General features: G+C 41.8%; 1 protein-coding gene across 1 annotated transcript in view; it reads left to right on the top strand.

The window, feature by feature from the left end:
- LOC104538845 (TATA-binding protein-associated factor 2N-like) overlaps positions 1–19,111 on the top strand; it is a 20,987-nt gene extending 1,876 nt beyond the window's left edge. The window contains exons 2-16 of the mRNA XM_010182199.1: positions 2,923–2,959; positions 4,050–4,098; positions 4,295–4,385; positions 4,464–4,581; positions 7,117–7,400; positions 8,227–8,341; positions 14,288–14,322; positions 14,927–14,959; positions 15,491–15,600; positions 16,130–16,259; positions 16,796–16,885; positions 18,006–18,090; positions 18,181–18,266; positions 18,371–18,473; positions 18,740–19,111. Of these exons, the coding sequence (XP_010180501.1) occupies positions 2,923–2,959; positions 4,050–4,098; positions 4,295–4,385; positions 4,464–4,581; positions 7,117–7,400; positions 8,227–8,341; positions 14,288–14,322; positions 14,927–14,959; positions 15,491–15,600; positions 16,130–16,259; positions 16,796–16,885; positions 18,006–18,090; positions 18,181–18,266; positions 18,371–18,473; positions 18,740–18,779 (1,406 nt within the window). The 3' untranslated portion in view covers positions 18,780–19,111. The remainder of the gene's footprint in view (positions 1–2,922; positions 2,960–4,049; positions 4,099–4,294; positions 4,386–4,463; positions 4,582–7,116; positions 7,401–8,226; positions 8,342–14,287; positions 14,323–14,926; positions 14,960–15,490; positions 15,601–16,129; positions 16,260–16,795; positions 16,886–18,005; positions 18,091–18,180; positions 18,267–18,370; positions 18,474–18,739) is intronic.
- The last annotated feature ends 1,582 nt before the right edge of the window (positions 19,112–20,693 follow it).

Here is a 20,693-nt window from a genome sequence, read left to right as displayed (position 1 = left end):
AGCCGGTGAGAGGGCCGGCCCCTTTCCCCTCTCGCACCTTCCTCGGTTACCGCTCCCTGGCGGTAGATGGGGGGGAGGGGAACCACGCCCCCGCTGAGGGCCCCCGGGGCCACGCCCCCTCCCTGGGGAGCCCTGCGCCGCGAAGCCGCCTGGACCCGCCCCCTTTGGGGGCGTGGTCACTCAGGGCCACGCCCACCTGTGTCGCAATGGGGCGGGGGGCTTGGGGCCAGCGTCCCATCAACGTCGCCCGCTAGGTTGCTGCGTAGGATGTAGGCCCCCTTTTTTGGGTCTGGGACCCTCACTTTGAGTTATGCCACACCCCCCCGGTTTGAGATGTAAGCCCCTCCTTTTTGGGTCACAGCCCTTCCCCTGTGTGGGCCCCACTTTGGTTTTAATCGTCCCGTGTCGTCGTCCCCCCACCCCGATGTGAGCTGTGGACCTGCCTTTCAGTCCTGCTGCACCCTGCGGCATGGTTTGTGTGCCCCCTCTTTGGGCCAGCACCCCCATGGGATGCAAACAACCCCTCCCCACGTGGTCTCCAGTTACACATACGAGTGACAGAGAATAAAACCAAAACAAAACGAGGTATGTTAAAGGAATCCTTTAACGCATGGGACACCTCTTTACCATGAGAAGAAAACATGTCCAAAGGTACTGTAAAAAGCGTTCAGACCATGAATTCTTCCACTAAATGAGTGAAGTGTGGCAGTAAACTAAACCCACTTTCTCCTAAACCTCCAGTGCTCACCAGTCAAGCACCTCTGTGTCTCCTCTGTTTTCACTCAGCATGAGGTTTTTCTTCTGTTGAGAATATATAGAAGCAATGCTGCTTCTTTCTGTACATTGCTTCGTACAAGAACTTCACTTTTCAAATATACACAGCAGATTCCTCTATTTTAAGAGGAATGTGCTTCCTGAGCAGTGCAAGGTTACTATTCTGCTATGCTCCACTTCATTCGCAGGAAATTCTTCCATCAGCTTTTTAAACATTCAGAAAAAGTGTCTGCGTATCCAGGAATTTCCAGAATAAACTGTCTTGCTTCTAAAAGTACTTGCAGACTCTTGTCCCTGTTGAGCCCACCAAAATAAATCGATCAGAAGTCTGTAGACTAAGAGGTCCAACAACGGATGTAGAAAAATGTATAAATAAAGGAAATTCCCCTGAATCTGCATGTTCATATTTTACAGTCTCCTCCTCTGATTGCTTTTAAACTTTTTCCAAAATTTTGTGGTTTGGCAGAAGCTCATAAGAGAGAATCTAGGGAGATTAAATGTAGTCCTTCAATCTATAGCTAATTACAGCCTTACTCAAGAATTTGTTCAGATATAGCTGGTAATATTCGTTGCTTTAATTAGCAGCATTAATGGCTTATAAATCTTCGAGTTAAACCATAGCTCTGAAATGTGGTTACCTATTTAATAGTACGCTTTGTGATCATTTAAATTGAAGTAATGTAAAAATTTGACCTTCATTGCATTAGAACCAAACGTGTTCAAGTTGCACTTGTACATTGGTTTTTTTAGTTGCTTTTTGTTATGGAAATAGAACAAAATATTTGTGTAGCAGTGCAAAAGGAGGAGAGTTCTTCACATCTGAGTGAAACTCCTTTATAGGATCTGAGAGGAAATATTATTTCATCTCAGCTTTAGGTAAATGTTTCTCTTGCAGAAGATGAAATTTGATGCTTTGAGGAGATATTTCACCATTAAAAATGTTGCTTCGTGTCTGAATAGCTTAGGTCAGATCCTCATCTTGGATGTATATGTGCATGTGTTCAAGTCTGTATTAAAATACTGGCAGGATGGGATTTATAAGCAGATGAGGGACATATGACGAGCAGACTTCCAGCAATTCGATGAGTGTTCTGGTTGGAAAACAGTTACAGGAGTTCACAGTTTATGACATTTACCCTGCATTATAATAATCCTCAGTTTAGATTCCAGGTTTAGAGGCCAGAGAGAGAGCGTGGGGCAGAGACTGGAGTCGGGGATGAAAACAGAGAAGTTTCTGATAGTTTTTCTTAGACTGCGGCACACACAAATTCTTGAAGTGGTTTGAGGGGAACAGGAAAATTTTGCAATTAACAAGGTAAAATAACGTGATAAGCTAAATCAGTAAAGACCAAGCACCCTGTTTTAGAGCTGAATTCCAGCTAGCAGGTGGTAGGGTTTTTTGTAACGTTGATAGCTTTTACAAGTTAGGTGCTGTACTTTAAATGCAAGTCAAACCATTTCAGTGAGATTTTTACCTTGAGGTCCTAATTCGAAATCCGTATTCTTCCAATGTGTCTCAAGAATAAATTTCCTTAAAAACTGATGTTTGCATTAATTGGAAATGATACTGGTAATATCCCCTGGACAACTTGTGTAAAATAATTCATTCTTGCGTGGTTTGAGGTATCAGTGAGGTTTCTCCTTTCGCACTGTGAGAGAAGGGAGATGTCATTCCTCCGTTCTTGATTCTGCGTCTCCAAATTCTGGTTGTGTCCATGCCCCTTTGCTGGGCAAAGCTTTCTTCTGGCATCTCAAACAGGGGTTCTTTTTTTTTCCTACTTAGCGGTGCTTGATTAATGAAGCTGCTGCATTCTGTTCACTGGTGATGACACTGATTCGATAGCCATTAGAGGGGGTTGAAGAGTCCCGAATATTTGAAGAGATGTCTTGAAAATGGAGTTCAGGGCCTTCAAAGGAAGGTTCAAAGTAGCAAACCTGTGTTGTGTCCCCATGCCCTGTGCTCCTTTCCTCCCAGTCTTGGCATTTTCTTTTTTGCCGTTAATAAAGAAGAGATTCTGCAGGGGATGTAGCTGAATTGTCCAACGTACTTGAACCTTTCTCCCTCTCCCCAGATTTCTTCCTCTAATAGTAAGCAGAGCAATAAAATGTTAATTGTAAGTTCTCAATATGACTTACTTCTTTTTCTAGATTCTGGAAGTTACAGTCAGTCTGGGGGCCAGCAGAGGTATGTGTGGGGTTTTTTTTGCTGTTAGCAATTAAGTCTGCAAAATAAAAAGCTATTTAGTGTTCCCAGCGTGATGTTTGACTCTGGATGTGATACCGGGTTGATGTGGTTTCGAAGTTCTGGGTGTAGAAAGCTTGCTGCCCTGGGCCTTTATTACAGTGCCTTACAAAACAGGGAAAAAATGATATTCCTGAAGGGAAAGCAGTGAGCAGGTTTACATTGGAATGAGAGCTTTTAATGGTAATAGCTTCTGAAATGTCATTACTATAGAGAGGTATTTTTCATGTGACTGCCTTAAGCTGTTCACTGAGATTTTAGTCAAAGGTTACAGAGGTGTAAAGAAGATGTGCCATATAGATGTTAAATTTTATTTTTCCATTTTATTTTCTTGTTGGAGGGCAATTTTTGTTGAAACCCTCCGGTAACTGTTTGTAATAGTGAAATTTAAAAGCCAGTTCATTTGGGGGGTGGGGCTAATTTAATCAGTGAAACAGAAGTTGTTACACAGAAGTATGAAACTCATGGCTAATGCTGATTGTGCTAATGGAAGTCATAAGGTTCTATGAGTTTGAGTCTATACCCGAGCATGATACGAGTTTCAGCACATGGTTCTTCTGTCAGTTCACGAAGTCTTAAAGTGGCAGAATAACAGGTGAGTATAATCTAAAGCTAGTTTGGTTTTTGATGATGTTATTGTTGAATAGTCCAACAAATAAATTGACGGTAATTGATTAAAATAAAATTATCCTTGTAAGAAGATACTGGAAATTGTAAAATGCCTTAGTTTCGTGTGATGGTTTTCTCTTGTTCTGAATAATCTGTCAAGTTACAGTAAGCCCAACTGTCATGTACTTCAAATTTACACTTGAAACAGAGCAGAAATTAAAATAAGCTCTTCTGGCCTCTGACAGTCAACTGTGATAGTTATTAGTTCATTGATGCAGTTCTAATATGCCTACAACTGCACTACTCAGATTAAACACCTGTTTTGGAATGAAAAGAAGCTTAAAATAATACCAAAAATACCTTTACTTTCCAGCCCACGTGGAAGGCACTGTAAGCATTTACTAAATGCATTTTTCTCTTACAGCTATTCATCCTATGGCAATCAGGGCAGCCAAAGTTATGGACAAGGACAGGTAAGTCGAAAATAACCATTGTGTATTTCAAAGCAAACGTTCCTCAAGTAAAAAGAGTTGTTCCTGGGTGACCACGTGTGAGCCAGGAAGTCCATTCTCAGCTGTGCTGGGTGTCTGCAATCGTGTCTAGCAAAAGAAAACTGTAATTACCTGCTGTGGAAGTTATACTTATTTGAGGGCATCCTTTAAATTACAGGGATATTCTGGTTATGGGCAGAGTGGAGACAATTCCTCCTATGGACAGAGCTATGGAAACTACCATGGGAACTATGGACAAAACCAAACAGGTTTGGCTAGCTTGTTACATTTATTGGCAGCAATTAAAAGGGGAATATTTACTAAAAATTTTCTTCCTCAATTTGCAGGTTATGGGCAAGATTCCCAGGGTTACGATGATGATTCCAGTTATGAAAATCAGAATCAGAGCTCGTACAACCAGCAGTCTTACGGCAGCCAGGGGCAGCAGAAAGGGTCGTCTAGAGGGTAAGAAAGCTGAGATTAACAGTATCTATTTAAAGTGCTGTCTGGTGGTACATTCTTAGCTAGAGCTGTAACAAATTTCTGTTATCATTGCTAAGAAAAGGACAAATGTCTGAAAATCCACATTCTTAAGACATTTTTAATGCCTGAAAGAACCGGATGTAAGGAAAGAATATTTCTTTATGCAAAGACGGATGCAGTTGTTTTGAAGCCTGGCTGTACAGGGAGATGAACTTCAGAAAGTCTTTGGATAGTGACTAGAATGAAGAATGGCCTTGGTAGAGAGTATTTTGGTTAAGAAGAAGATAGATCGAGTGCCTCTCCAGTCACATTCTTTAGTATAGACTTACAGTACTCTGCTAAGCTGTTAGCAAGGAAATTTTTAGCTGTTCTTAGATTTGTCGACTTCTGACCTAGAATGCCTTTGCATGGGGAGAGAAGAGGAAAGGGTTGAGAAATATAACTTAAGAAGTGTGTTTTTCAAACTAAGTAGGATTCTCAAAGCATTTTGGGTTTACATCCTTATCAATAACTTAACTGTGTGTATGCATACAGCACTCTGAATCAGTGCTTTATTACAAATGTGTTTTACTTGTTAAGTGATGTTGTACTTGAATTGGTTTCAGGAGGATTAATGATCCCACTTGTAAAGTATGTTGGAAAACACAACCCAGCTTTCTGTAATGACTTACAAGGCCACTTCATTATCTAATTTACAGGCTTTGTGCATACACCCCAAGGTTACTGCTTGCATGAGGTCTTTATTGAGGATCATGTGATCTCTAAAATACACTGTCATGTACTAAACTTCATTCTTCTGTCCAAGGTCCAAATCTTTTTTGTATTTTTTTGCAGGTTTATAAAACAATCTGGGCTTTGGCAAACCTGTAGTTGGTTTCTGGTTTTGTACCTACTGATTCCAAAACGTCTTAATACAAACAAGCAAGGTGTTGATCTGTCAGCAGTAGGTGCTGTTAACGCAGTGTCTTTTTGAAGCCCTAAAGACAGGAACATGGTTAAGTTTTGCTTTGCTTTGTTTTCTGAGTCTTTATTAGAGCTGTACAAAGGTATGGGACAGGGCAGTAATGTAGTTTTTAACTCTGTAGGCATCTTATGGATAAAAAAGTGCAGTAGGGCATCGATTCTCCAACAAATTGGTTTTGACCAAGAAAATAAAAAAGGTGTTGGAGGGTGAGTTTTTAATGTATGGCTGTAACAAGTAAGGAAAAACTGAGAAATTAAATAACAGCAACTTTGAAGAGGATACTTTAACAGAGACACAAATCTGTAGCTGTGACATTCGGAAGGAAGGAGGAAAGGAAGGAAGGAAAACCAGCAAACAGTGGATGCTTTCAATGATACTTCCTTTCTAGGTGGTGGTGCAAAGGCTAAAGTGGAGCTGACTTTTTTTGAAGTGAAGATATTAACGAAAATCTTTGCAATCTCTTTGCTACTTGGATTAGTTTTGTTAAAGCTAAGACTGCCAAAGACTGGAGTGTGGGAGATGTAGTGCCTCATCTTTTCAAAAAGTGTGGAAACAGGAAGGAGGAAGAGAAGAAGGGGTGGCAGAGGTTGATGATTAATTTCAATTACTGAAAAAATGATGCAGTTAAGCTGCAACTAAGTACCCAGGGGGGAAAGAAAAGGTATGAGTAACAGGCAGTGTTTCCTGGATGCAATTTATTTCTCGTAAATCTGTGTAGTGTCTTATTATGAAAGGGTGACCCAACTGGAACAGTAGTTCTCTTGTATATCTAGATTTTCAAAATTCTTTTGTTCTCGCCCTGGATGCTGAAGTAGCCTTGGGAAATACGGTGTGGGTGAGATATCCCTGTGGTTGCTATAAGTTTGTTATTAGTCTGGGAAGATTTATGACTCCCCTTTAGAAATGTGTAGCTGCATTGAGTTGGAGTGTCCTAGATGTGATACTGGTCAATGTTTCTGATGGAAGTTGGTGACATAGTCTATGTAGATGGCACTAAAGTGTGAAGAACTGCAAGTATGTTAGAGAACATCACAGAAGTTAACAAAGCGCTTGGCAAAATGGTAGAAAACCCAAAAACATTTAAAAATTCAGCGAAAGGAAAATTTTGGGATCGTTTTTTTGTAGATGGAAGTATCGGCTGCGCAATACGAGATGAGTAGCGGGCATCTCCTCTGCAGTTCTGTAGGGAGGGATTTGGTGTTTAGCATGGGACAGTCGTGGGCTGTCCATCAGCCATGGTCACGCTACTGGGGTGGGGGGAGAAAGCGAGCGTTGTACTGGGATATGTAACAGGAGTGCTGCTCTTACATTTGCAGGGGAAACTGAGGATGTCTTGAAAGCGATGGTAACTTACAGTTTTCTGCCTTGCTCTTACTGGAAGCCTGATACATCCCTACAGAGATGAAACAGAGTATTTTCATATCTGTATGCCAGTAATGACTGGGAGGTCACTGTGACTAGGAAATCTTAGCACTGTCGTGAATTTTCAGGCATTATTTTGCTCTCTATTCTGTGAACATTTAGCTATTAATACAAATTCTGTTTATTTTAAGTGGAAGAGGCTCTTATGAACAAAAGTCAAACTATGGTCAGCACCAAAGCTCTTATGACCAGCAGTCAAGCTATGGACAAAACCAAGACTCTTATGACCAGCAGTCAAGCTCATATGACCAGCAGTCGGGCTACGGCCACCAGGGCTCCTATGACCAGCAGTCGGGCTACAGCCACCAGAGCTCCTATGACCAAAAGTCAGGCTATAACCAGCACCAAAGCTCATACGGCCATTCTCAGCAATCCTACCAGTCTCAGAAGGGAAGCTATAGCCACAACAGCCAAGGTAAAATTCACAGGTCGAATTCAGTATTGGCTAATAAACCTGAGCAGAAGCGCTGTGAAATAGTTGAATTTCCTTCCACAGGCAGCTGATTCAATGAGCAGTTAAAGCTCTTTTTCCATGTTGATGTTCTCAGCGAATGTTTTATTTGTTAAGACTTTCAAAACATGATGCAGAGGTGAAAAGCTATTGAGGCCCCAAAATTGCTGCATTTGTTGGAGGCAGCATTGCAGAGTCCATGTCTCTGACTTCTGCAAATTCTGGAAGGAATTTTGCTCCTAAGCTATTTTGAACCTTCTTCCTGCATGAGGGTGACATGTCTTGATCAGTCATGAAGAGCTTTTGCACTTCACATTCCAGCTTTACGCTGTGTAGGTGAATTCTAAGCTAGAAGGAAATGAGAAGGTCAAGACCAACCCTTTTTTTGCAGTAACTTCACACAGGCATCGCAACCCACACTCTTTATCCTTGTTCAGTCTTCAGCGATGTCTTCTGCAAACTGAGAGGGCTATATGGAAATTAAATTAAAAGTATGTCTTAGACAATATGTGTTTAATGTTTGGAAAATGGAGTGTAATTAAGGTGCAGAGTGTTTACACTCTGAGGCACCTTGTGGCTCTGGGAGCCAAGGGAGATAACTGGAGCAGAATCAGACTTTGCTGCGTTACTTTGTGATGTGAATAATTTCAGACAGATTTAGGAGTTGACGCTTTCCAGATTTAAATGGCAGACTTGAAGGGTGGAAAAAGCATTGCAGGGTGGGAATTTTCACTGCACTGCAGTTTGCACTACGGTTTACTCGGGTTTTGCTTTGTTTTTGTTCCTCCAGATGATCGTCGTGAAAAGAGTAGGTATGGAGAAGATAATAGAGGATATGGCGGGTCACAGGGAGGAGGTAGAGGGGGATATGACATGGATGGAAGAGGTCATATGTCTGGATATAGGTAAGTGATCTCATTCCTGTGCCTGCAATTCCTTACCCTTCTTTCTTAATATTTAGTTGTTTTAAATTTTTGTTTATGTCTATTCCTTATGCGGATCAGATTTAGATTTCCAAAATTGGAAGGTTTCTAAAATTAAACCCTTCTGCACTGCACAGAAATGCATTTTGCCTAGGAAAAGCTTTTAGGTTCAGATAGAGACCAAGCGTTTGGTTGTTATGACACATAGCTGCGTTTTATTTACATGAGTTGCAATACAAAAGATGCCAGAGCCCATCCCTTGAAATAAGATGTTTTAAAACCTGTAAAAAATTATTTGCAAAGGCAAGAAAACCAACAGCCAGGGATCGAGAAAGTTTTATTAAATTCGTAGCTGAGGTAGCTGACATTAACAGGGAAGTATTTTGACTTTACGATGACAAATCATAACACTAAGGTTGGCTAATTATCTTTCTGCTTCCTGAGTGATTTAGGAGTAGTTTAGTAACAGCACTACTTGGTTTTTACTGTTTTTTACGGTTTTTAAACTTCTGTTAAAATACAGTTTTATTACTGATTTAGCTGTCAGTCTAAATACGTTTATTTTATGCAGGTTTTAAATACTAACGATACTGTTACCCCTTCTGCTATTGCCTTAGGCCCTGCTCCTGTCAAGAAAAATGTATGCACGCATTTAATTTGGTGCTTGCAGGTGATTTTATGCATAGGTCTGAGAGATTGGAACCTCTGCTTTACATCCAATTGAGTTAGGCCAGATGACATGATTATTTCTTAATAAACTCTCACAACTGGCTCCCCTTCATGCACCTCTGTGCAGTGGCTGGGGGTGTAGGGTGCTTCTGGATGTGAAGTGAGAGCGTTGAAGCTTCAAGTGAGCTTTGAACTGGTCCTTAATGGACTGTACCTGTCTGGGTTATTGCCACAGCTCCAGATGAAGAATTTTAATTATACAATGCTGTTTATTTGAACTGGTCTAATTTAAATAACGTAATCCAACAGTGTGCTAAGACTTGGTTACTTTGGTTACTTTTAAAAGTATTTATTTTAAAGCCGTATTTAAAATCTGCCTGCTTCTAAGGGGGTCCCAAATTGTACGCCATGGCTTGCTGTTTTGGTGATGTAAGTGGGTCCCACCTCTCCTTATTAGGTGTGGTAGCACCAGAGAGAGCGTGTTTTAATACAAAATCCAAAAACTTATTAATAGTTACTTTATGTTACAGTTTGCTGGGGTTTTATATAATACAAACTTAACTAGCAAAGTAATTTCTAAGTTCATTTTCAGTTAAAACTTGAACGGTTTTTTAAGAATTAGCTCTTTTGTGTGGATGAGGGTTTTCCATAGTCCTGTGATAAAACCTGAGATTTAAAAAAAATGGGTTTGTAGCTGAGCCCTTTTCAATGAAAGGAATGAATGTGAGCTTCAAAAAACGAACTTTTGGTGGATTTTGTCACTTTGAAACAAACTTTTGTCTTTGCAAGATAAAATAAGATAAATTAATGTCTGTGAAAATAAAGCCTCTTCCCATATTTTTCCAAAATGTACCTTTTCTTCACACATCAATGTAGATAATGGTACTTCAGTGCACTCGAAAGCCAAAAGAAGGAAAAGAGTGGAGGTGAATGGAGAGCTGGGGGAAAATACTGCAAAGTGGGAAGGTGTTTATTAGGCAATTTCACTGCCATTTGCAGTGCAATTGCTCTGAAACTGCAGTGTCACGTATGTTCATTCAGTCTTTCTGCATAATTATGATGGAGGATTCTGCTGCTGACACGCTTTACTGCAGTCATGCTTGTTGGAAAAGTGTGAAAGGTTAAATTAAGTAAACTCTGTAATCAAGGGGAAAATAACTTCTGATAAGGTAAGAAATGATGTTTAGTCCTGTGAAAATGTGGGGTTTCAGGATGGTGTTTAGGGTTTACTTCCTTGATTCCTTGGGTGTTTTTGTTCCCCGCCCCCTCAAAGCAGCTCGTGTGGTAATGTCAAGTCCGTCTCCATTAACTAGTTATCATTTTTACTTTTTCGCTTCAATCACAATTTAAAGCTTAACATTAAATAGTGGAAATTCCATAGCCGTCTGGAAATAATGTAAAAATCTGGTCTACCCAGGTATTTGTGCTGCTATAACAATGTAGGCTTTGACTTTTATAGTGGTTAGAAAATAATGTCTAAACGAGTTCTGTCAGTATTAAAAAAATTATTCCTTGACATTACCAAAAAACTTGACGGCTGACGTGCATGCAAGGCCTCTCGGAGCAGTCTGCAACTGCAGGAGTTTGTTCTGGAATACTCGGGGCAAAAATCAAGTTAGCATTTCTAAATGTTGAGAGCTTTCATTTCTCTGAATACCCTTTATCAAAGATACTTCAAAACACAGCTGGTCATGTTGAGGTATGACTCGATACTCTGAACACTAGGATGACTTGAATACCTCCTCTAATGGATGCTTTCAGCACTCATTTTTCTTTTGTGCCTGTGCGAAGTCACGCAGCATCGAGAAGAAAGTCTCTTTTGAGAAATTACTGTTCAGATTCCCTAGCTGATGTTATTACGATAGAGAACAATAATTTTCTTATGTGTCAGATGTTCACTTTTTAATCTTACTAACTTTGGGTTTCAGAATTATTATTTTAATGGTCTTGAATTACGTCTTTTGCTATTTTACTAGAATTTATTCCACCCTTTTGAAGCTTGAAAAACTGGTGATCTGACTAACTTATATTTTGGCTAAAATATTTGTCATAGAAACCCTAACTTTGCTCAGCGTAGATTTATTTTTTTCCCCTGTTTGATGTTGATGAACTATGAACAAAAGTTACCTATGCAGCTTAATTGCTGTCTTAGCTATTATAAGTAGGAATTAGCATATTGTCCTATAAAGAAACCACAGCTTAGTGCCAATGGTTTTTACAGCAGTGCAGTTTGTGTTCAGAATTAATATTTTGACCTGTAATGTATATGCCTGAGTTGAGCTTTCTAGAGACTTTGGAAAAACATGAACAGAGGCTATAAATATAGGCAGCAAAAAGAAGAAAGCCATCTGCCAGTGCCTTTCTCGGTGCACTTAGCATTTCTTTCTTGTTTGTAAAAATACCTCCTCGTGTGTAACTCCCACACGCTTGGTGAGACATAGATGCGTACTGGAGGCTGAAATTTGGTTCCTGATTTCTTAGTGCTGCCTCTGCCAGTAACTGATCACTTTTTTAAAGTATATTCCTTGTATCTGTAGTGTTGAGCTCTCCATGTAACTGTGCCTTTAATTTAAAGCATTATGGCCAGCTGAAGAGAGCAATGCTCAGCTGAACTCCATTTGCACTCAAGTAGGTGATGTTTAAGCATATGGCTGAGTACAGGGAGCAAAGAGCATCTGACGAGGGTTCTTTCGGAGCAGTAAGTTTTTGTCACTGTGAGTGGTGCCACGTACACGTTGTGGCTGCTTGCAGTGCAGTCTCTTATTTTATTATCTTTGTTGGTGGCATTGCTGAGTTTTAGCTACCTGTTTGATTCTAACACAGGATGGTAAAACTCCCAGCTCCGTCTGGTCACCCACCTATTTGGTCTGTGTGCAAGACTGGTAAAGCAGTAGGCTGTGAAACGCTGCAGTAATGCTTTCCATGTGTTCTGTGTCAATAGTGTGGGAAATAATTCAGTTGCTGAGATTTGAGACTTGAAGTTTGGGTCTCAGTGAGGGTAAATCTGAGGTGGAGGCATCAGCTGCTTGCAGCCAGTTTCAGTGTGTGACTTCCCTCGCTGCAGCATGTCCACGCTCCTCCTGGGGATCGTAGGTGGCTTTGCCCAGCAGTCTCAGGAAGGTAACGCACCGCAGCCTTAAAAATCACATACGCAATGGGGCTTAAAAGTGGAGAAAAGCATTGATCTGTCACGAAAGCTGTCTGTCACTGAACTGGGGCAGGTTTTGGTTGGGTTGGTCATGTGAGGCCAAGCAGAAGATGATGTGCTGAAGCATACCTGGGCAAAAACATTTCTACAGACACTTAAAATCTAACTACAAATTGCCAGTTGCACTCATTAGCGTGGGGTGCAGCATTCTAGCACCACAGTGTTAGAAATTAGGCCTTTGACTATGACTTCCTTTACATTTCATATATCCGACTCTCTCACTTCTCAGAATCATGCTGCACGCATTTTTACCCCAGCAGCTTAGCAAAACCCTCACTGCCTGTAAAATCCTGGCGGTGTTGATCACAAACTTATTTTCTGTATGTCTTTAGGTTGTGAGTTTTTCTGATTTATGTCTCTGCTGCTGTATACTTTCAAATCAGAAAACATACGTGTTCTGGATAATGCTGTCCTGATGAATTTGGGCCATAAGTTAGGGTTGGAAAACTTTCATAACATTTCCGTGGTTGATGTGTTCATGCTTGTTATTTCTGAGTTAAAATTGTAGAGGAGTGGGCAACCTGCTGAAAACTGTTGTGTCATAATGAAGTTCCTTTTTTAGCTGAAGTGAATTGGAAGTGGCAGAAAGGTATTTACAGTAAATTTTATGGTCACTATTGTGTTTTTATCATCAGTGCCTGAAAACAGCCAGCCTTCAATTACCAGCTCTGATGTTGCACATTAAATACATTCGTTTTACATCCTTAATGAGCAGAATGAATTGCTTACAAGTAAAGGACACTGCAATTTAGCATTGGGATTTTTTTCTGTGGAGAAGCAATTTAAAATCTGCAGCAACAATTTATTTTAAGAAGAGTCCCAGTAAAAGTGATAGTCTGTTATGACAGACATCTAATGCTCCTTGGGTGTGCTCTGGCAGAATGGCAGTCACTCTTCATAAATGTCTCTCTCTCCAGATAGTTTGATAATATCTGTTGAAATCTTACTTCTTTTTGTCCCTCAGTTTGATTTTACCTCATGAATGTTAAATAAGCAGTCATGACTTGGCGTTGCTGTAACAGAAACAGATACACAGAGTGCCAAAGAGATCATTGCAGAGACTGGACACAGCCCTCTGCATCAGGGTTTGAGCTTACCCTGGCTTTATCCCAGTCACTGGGTGTGGAAAGCTGCTGGGATTTAGGTGAACCTGTCTCAATTTTGGGTGGCAGCTGTGTCCCCTGTGCAGAGGAGGGCTCTGTACATGGCAGTGTGAGACAGCCCTTCTGACACCTAGTTACTGACTTCCTAAAAACCCAGTGGTTGCATTGTTCCTGAAGGCTTTGAATATTGACTCTACTGTGTTCATGACGTGGATGCAATTAAAAGTGTTGTGAAAAACTCTGCTGCTACCAACGTTTATGTTGAAAAGAGTGAGGGTTTATTTTCATGCGCATAATTGGAGGCGTAACGTCCTGTTTAAAACCCCCTTCTAACCTTTGCAAATTGATGTGTGTAATCTCTTAACTTGGTCTACATTTTGTGCCACAGGTTTGAGAATGAATGAAATAAAACTTGACGGCCTCTGCTTTTGAAGCTCACATACACACACCTTGTCTGTAACGTAATGGTGCAGGAGGTCCCCTCGGAGCCTTTCTCGGAGAGTGGCTTATGCTGCTCATTTGTCCCCCGTATAGAAATGCATAACTGCATCATTAACTTCTAGGAAAGTACTAAAGTACTGATTCCAAAGCTGCAATTACATCCACAATTAAAGCCCGTTAACCTTCATGAAAAGAGTGTTTCTGTTTTAAACCCCAGTTTTTTAAGAGTCATTTTGGCTTATGGGATGGGATAAAGTATTGAAACAACGACGTGTGTATGGGTTAGCTTAAAATTCTCCTTAGGGCTTCTCTTCTCCAGTGCAGCACCCTGTGAGATTGTTCCCTTTCCTGTAATTTAATCTTTGAACGTGAATGAGAAGCGAGGAGAGGGTAGAGATGGTGCCAGACAGTAACTCTCACTTGTGATCAGTTAACTGTAGATTGAGCCTTGGGCTCAGCACGTAGAGACTTAAGGAAGAAATCATTTCTTCAATTTTTCCTCTGCAGTGGTGGTGACCGTGGTGGCTTCAAAAATTACGGTGGTAAGTGCCGAGTATCCAAAAATGTTTCAGTGGAAATTCTTTATAAATCTAAAAGCCACCAATATCTTGTTACTATCTCGTAGAAGCATTGTAGCGTTTTGGTGAGGCTGGTGTGTCCATGAGTTTTAATGGCCCAAACTTTTAGCAATAAACTGGATTTCTACTTTGTGAAATTGCATGAAAGAATTTGTGGAGACAGTGATGTTCACTGGATTTTTTTCTTTTCTTTTCTTTTTTTTTTTTTAAATTTTTGTTACAAATACTTCTTAGAAAGGTACTAGAGGTAAAAATAAGAAAGTGGTAAAACTGCTTGGTGATCTGACAACCAGCATTTGCAAGATAACACCAGCACAGCATCAGTGTGGCAACTGCCACATGCTGCACGTTAAAGAACACGTTAACGTCCTACAGACACCTTCTGTTGAACGTTTTAATCTAAATATTCTCTAAATCTCTGGTTAATGTTTTAGACCTTAGATGCATTACATGCATACTTTAAATATTTTCTTGTCTCTAAAAAAGTCACTTGAAAATGTGTTGCTAAAAACAGTCCTTTTTTTTTTCCTTTTTTGTTTTTTTTTTCTTTTTAAAACCCGTTCCATAGGTCAGAGGGATTACGGGCCAAGATCAGATGCTGGTAAGAAAACAAGCAGTGGGTGGGAGTGGATTGTAGCTCTTAGGTCACTGCTTTTAAAATGTACGTCTGGAAAGATGGATGTGGCTGCAATTCCCATGGCTCAAAAGAAGTTTAGCTAAAATTGTCTTGCTTCAAAGAAATGCGTTTTATTAAAGCACATGTGAACTTTTGGCTGTCTTTTCATGGAGCAAGTAAGAATTCGCTGATGAACTTTGTATCTGCTTGAGCCGAGCAGCTGCTTGCGCTGCCATAAGGCCTGTGCTAAAGTTGTGTTATTTAAAACATGCGCTGCTGTGGTGGTTTTGATGTCGTAGCGTGGCAGACAGCGGCTCAGCTGTTGGATGGATTGGGTCTCTGATGTTCTGCGGCATCTGAAGGTGCTGTGTAGGCGTTTTTGAAGTTGATGCTGTTAAGTGCAGAATTACGTTTTTGGGATTTAAGGGTCTGCTACTGGGCAGTGTAGATCTGAGCCTAAAATGTTTTCGTTGCTACCACAAAGATGCGTGGTAAATGTTGCTCATTTTTTCATAGATACAGAGTCTGACAACTCTGATAACAACACTATCTTCGTGCAAGGGCTTGGAGAGGACGTTTCAACAGATCAAGTGGCAGACTATTTCAAACAAATCGGTATTATAAAGGTATGTGAAATGGGAAATCATTGGTAAGAAGGAGGAGAACTTGGAGGGCCAGCATATTAGAGATGTCGGTGTGTCATTCAAGGCAGATGCTCATCCTGACTCCCCAGCAGTTGTAGATAATATTTTTATCTGGGTTCCCAGATGACAGCTCATTTGTAAGCTGGCAGCACTAGCAGCTCTTTTTCTAGTGACATTTAGATTGCTTTGTATCTCTTCTTTAGTCTTTATAATCCTTAACAGCGACACTCTATCTGTTGTACCACCCTCATTTGCAGGAGCGTCTGTGCTCCGTGGCTGTTTCTGCAGTTCTAAATTAGGGCTTCCTGCACTTGACCTCGATTTTTGTAAGAACGGCCATCATTACTTCATGGAGAACAGCCAGTCAGTCCCCTTCGGTCAAAAGCGACTGTTTCTGCAGCCTGCCTCCAAGAAAATCTCCTTTCTAATGATACTCGGCTGTTACAGTTTATGCTATGAACTGGCGTTACCAGTGTTTCTCCTGTGCCAAATGTTCAACCTTTCTTTTCAGACCAACAAAAAGACTGGCAAACCTATGATAAACCTCTATACAGATAAGGATACTGGCAAACCAAAGGGAGAAGCAACAGTGTCTTTTGATGATCCTCCTTCTGCTAAAGCAGCAATTGACTGGTTTGACGGTGGGTGAGAGTACCTGTTCTTAGTTATTTATAAACCTAACAAGCAGTGGAAGAAGCAAACCAATAACCTCATTGGGGACTTCATGCTACTTTTTGATTTGTTTTGGTTTTCTTCAGGACCTCTGTTTCATGGTGTTTTGTGTGTACTGGCTTTCCCTCTCAGTGGAACAGCAGCTAGTGATTAGGACCAAAAATGTGCAATGCAGCTGTCAGGGTTTGCTGCTGTACCTCAAGTTATCCATGAACGTGGCCCAAAATCTTTTAAATGTTCTTATGTGTCTAGTTAAATCGCATCTTACAGATCGCGTTTAAATTAAGAGAAGTATCTGGGGGTATATGGAGGTCCTAGCAAATTGCTCGGTGTTTGCCATCTCACACGTGAACCAGTGTTTTCAAAAATAAGATGTACTCCAGACTCCCTGTGCCTGAAGAGCTTTGCATTCAGTGTGAATGTTTATCGCTTCTGTTCGCCTGAACTTGCTGCGCTGTTGTTGGGAGCTACACTGATCTTTCTCTCACTTTCTGTCTTCCCACAGGAAAAGAATTCAATGGCAATGTTATCAAAGTTTCTTTTGCAACTAGGAGGCCTGAATTCATGAGAGGAGGTGGAGGCGGCGGACGTCGAGGTGGGGCTAAAATCTGTAGAACCCTTGTTTTGGCGTAGTTAAATGCTATTTAATTACTACTGGTTTCTAAAAGGGAAGTTGACTTTGAAGCGGTGAGTCATCAAAAGTATATGGGCCTGTGGGATTCTGCTGTGAAGGGGAGCAAAAGGATTGAACCAAGTTAAGTAAACTGCTATCTGTCATCCCTTTTGCACAGCACAGAATTTGGGCTTTCCTTTTGAACTGGAAAGCCTCCAGGTCATGTCTGAGCAGTGCTTTCACAGAGATAGTGTAGCAACGATGTTGAGGCTGCGCAGGTCCCATGTATACAGATGTGAATTCCCAGGGAGTATCTGCTTATTGCAGCAAAGCCCTGGAACTGAGCAGGGTAACCTGTTCTACTGCTACTGCCTTAGAGCAGCAGTCGGATGTCTGACTTCTTTCATTAAATAGATGGGAATTCTCTGCATAATACAGTTTTGTAAGTAGCCCACTGGTTATTAATTACCATTTTACAGGAAGCGTGCTTTGTGTGGTGGCTGACAGCAAGTTTTAGTTCTTAAATCAGGCAGCTTTGTAGGCTGATAAAATAGGATTCTTCAAGAATTTCGATTGGTATAGAAGTTCTTAGTCTTTTTGATGCAGAAAGCAAGAACTGTGTTGTCCCTACGCTTCTGTCAGATGCACCCTGGCATTAATCCAGACATATGTTTTACTTCTGTTGAATCTTTGTTCTGTGACTAAGTCTGACCATATGTGACTGATATTATACATTGTTACATCTTTATGAGATTTCATTAATGCACATAGTGGGTTTATATTTACCCATTGGCAATTCAAGCAGCTCGAGTTTCCCTTTACTGCTGAAAAAGACTTTGTGAAAAAATAGTGGTTGAGCAATTCTTTTTTTCTGGCCACTATGTGCTGTCCTTGCTTCTTATTTTCACCCATTTGCCCAAGTTATAAATCTGCCCATACAAACCTGTGTATTTCGGCTGTGCAGATGCATTAAGTTCAGGACATCGATTGCTGTTGAGATGCACTTGGGTTCTGAAGCCAGTGACAGTCCTTAGCAAATGTTTCTCATGTATAGGGCATAGACACTTCTCCTCCTTTATTATCATTATAATTTTGTCTGCAGGTTCACGAGGTGGATATGGAAGAGGTGGAGGCTTCCAGGGTAGAAGTGGGGAACCCAAAAATGGTGATTGGGTTTGTCCTAACCCGTAAGTGTCATTTTAATTGGGCAGTGGTGTTTGGTGCGTGCTCTTTGAGTTTCTCAGCAGCTCAGTTTGGGGAATCCTTGTCTTCTCTAGGGGCTGCGGTAACATGAACTTCGCTCGCAGGAATTCCTGCAACCAGTGCGGTGAGCCCAGACCGGAAGATTCGCGTCCATCAGGAGGTGTGTAAACCCAGCTGCGTCTCTTCTGAAGTGTTCACGACGTTCATGTCACCTGCAGCTTTTCCAGAAACCTGGCTGATGTGCCCCTTTGCATTTTCCTCCAGATTTTCGTGGGAGAGGTGGCTACGGAGGAGAAAGAGGCTATCGAGGGCGTGGTGGCAGAGGCGGAGATCGGGGAGGCGGCTACGGTGGAAAAATGGGAGGAAGGTGAGCAGCTTCTTGGCCCTTGCTTGGTTGGGTAGCGTAGACTGTGGAACTGATGGGGACTGTGGGAAAAGAGCGTTGTTTATGTGTGCATGCGCAACTGCGCTGTGAAAATACTAACTAGAGATAGGAGCTTCTGGAGGAAAGAAGTCAGTTTGTTAAGTGTGTTTTGAGCATCTTTGGATAAGGCTGTCTCAACAGTCCCTTGACTGAAGGGACTCTTGTTGCTTGCTTCAGGAGTTCCTTAAAACTTTTTCTTTCCCTTTCAGAAATGATTTCAGAAACGATCAACGCAACAGACCATACTGAAGACCACTGTGAATGTTTTGTTTGTCCTCTCGATGCGTTTGATAGTGAAATCGCCAGAGTTTTGCCTGCCGCTTCACCCATGACCTCTTTGGATAGTGGAATTGAGTGAAACTAGATTTTTATTTTGGTGGGAGGGACTGGGGCGGTTTGGGAGGATTTTTTTTAAGCGAGACATTGAAATTTAATCCTGATTTCAACATTCTCCTCTTCTTCTTTTCCCCCCGTACCTTTTCAACAGGCCCTAAGAAGGAAAAGGATAAACTGTAAAATATTGCCAAAATATGAAGTGTTTTGTAATACGACAATAAATGCTGATTGTTTTATTTGTGAAATCTTACTGTTTCACAATTACTTCAGTTGCATGCATTTCCTTATGTGTTCCTTGTCTTCCTGTCGTATGGCTTAGGTGGTAAATAGGGTCTTGTTTGAAGGGCTGCTGCTGCTTTGACCCCAGCTCTGTGCTCTTTGCAGTTAAGTTGGTTGTGAACCTGCTCGTTATCCCTGCTCTCTGCATCAGACTTGCAGCTTTGTCCTCTGCTCCGGTGTCCCGTGCTGTCTGCGTTGGTGCTGCGCGTGCCTTGGTGTGCCCTGCAGCCTTCGTGAGGAGCAGGCAGATGGCACTGTGGTCTTGTGCTGCTGAGGAGCTTACTGAGCCCAGGATAACTCGAAAAACAAGGTGGGATGGCTTGGGGAAAAAAGGCAATTTGCTACATATCGCTGTGTCTTTTAATTGCCGCTTTTGAAGCGTGGGTGACAGCAAGCAAATGTGTGCAGCCGTTTTATCTCTGAGATAAGATGTAGGTGAGGGTCGGTAGATGTAAATATTTGGAGGTCAGCACCGAAGCCAAGATTTGAAGAAACGGGATGTTAATTGTCAGTCCTCCTTGGACCGGGTCGCTGCACGCAGCAGAGGTGAGTTGGGATCCTGTGAGAAGCGAGCACTGCCGCAGTCAGCTCGTGTCCAGCACTGTCTTTTCATCACCAGCCTTTGAGAGAGAATGTCTGGTCGTCCAGTACTCTGGTGGGCAAAATACTGCATACAAAATGCAAGTTTGCGGGGTCTGTGGTTACAGTCTTGGTAACTTGGCATGCAGCTGCACGATATCCATGGCCTCTTGCTAAGAAATGAACAAAAATAGCTTTTGTTAACATTTGTAAGCCAGCTCCCTAGCTCGGTGTACGTTTATGGTCATGGGAACGGGGAGTTAACATCAGCTGTTACCCGTGGCTGTGGATGTAGGAGCTGCTGTGCCTTTTTAAGGTTTCTCCTAATGAGCACCTTGAGCCCCCAGAGCTGTGCAGAGAGAGGGGGGAATGGCTGAGCCAAACCCAGCAGTGTCCCCTGTCTGGCCCTGTCAGCTCCCTGGTGGGGCTTTTGCCTTTTCCCACTTGGGGGAAGGAGCAGTGTTGAAAACGCTGGTGCTTTGATACTAGAGGCAATGGCTTGAGCTCCCTCTAATGCCACCTCAGCTCCCAGCCCTGCTTTCTGCCCTGGGCTGAGAGCACGTACACGTTTAAGCAGTCAGGACCCAGCTGGATTACCAAGCGGAGCAGCTTTCAAGCAAACCACAAAGTGGTGGAGCTGTCTCCACCTTCACAGCTTTTCCCAGCCTGGCAACGTTTGTAAATGTTTGTTTTGGGTATGTTCCGTTCTGTGTCGGGCAAAACACAACCTGTGTTAGTACCCGTTTTTAAAGACGGTGAAAACATCTTCACCAGCTGTTCTGGCTGACAGAAAACCAGCGAGTCAGGGAAAGGTGCTAGTTCTGATGGCTTTTTAGTTGCTTTTGGTGTAGAGGGAGTTAAATTAGGCCTGGGAAGTGATGTTTTGTAAAAGATGTAAACCGAGATGATGGTTCAGCAATGTCACTGCCCTCCAACTGTTTCTGGTAAGTCCTGCAGTTTTTCTCAGCA

This window comes from Mesitornis unicolor, unplaced genomic scaffold (assembly GCF_000695765.1).
Source record: "Mesitornis unicolor isolate BGI_N332 unplaced genomic scaffold, ASM69576v1 scaffold634, whole genome shotgun sequence".
In the NCBI taxonomy this organism is placed as follows: Eukaryota; Metazoa; Chordata; class Aves; order Mesitornithiformes; family Mesitornithidae; genus Mesitornis; species Mesitornis unicolor.
This window is presented reverse-complemented; position numbering and strand designations above follow the sequence as displayed.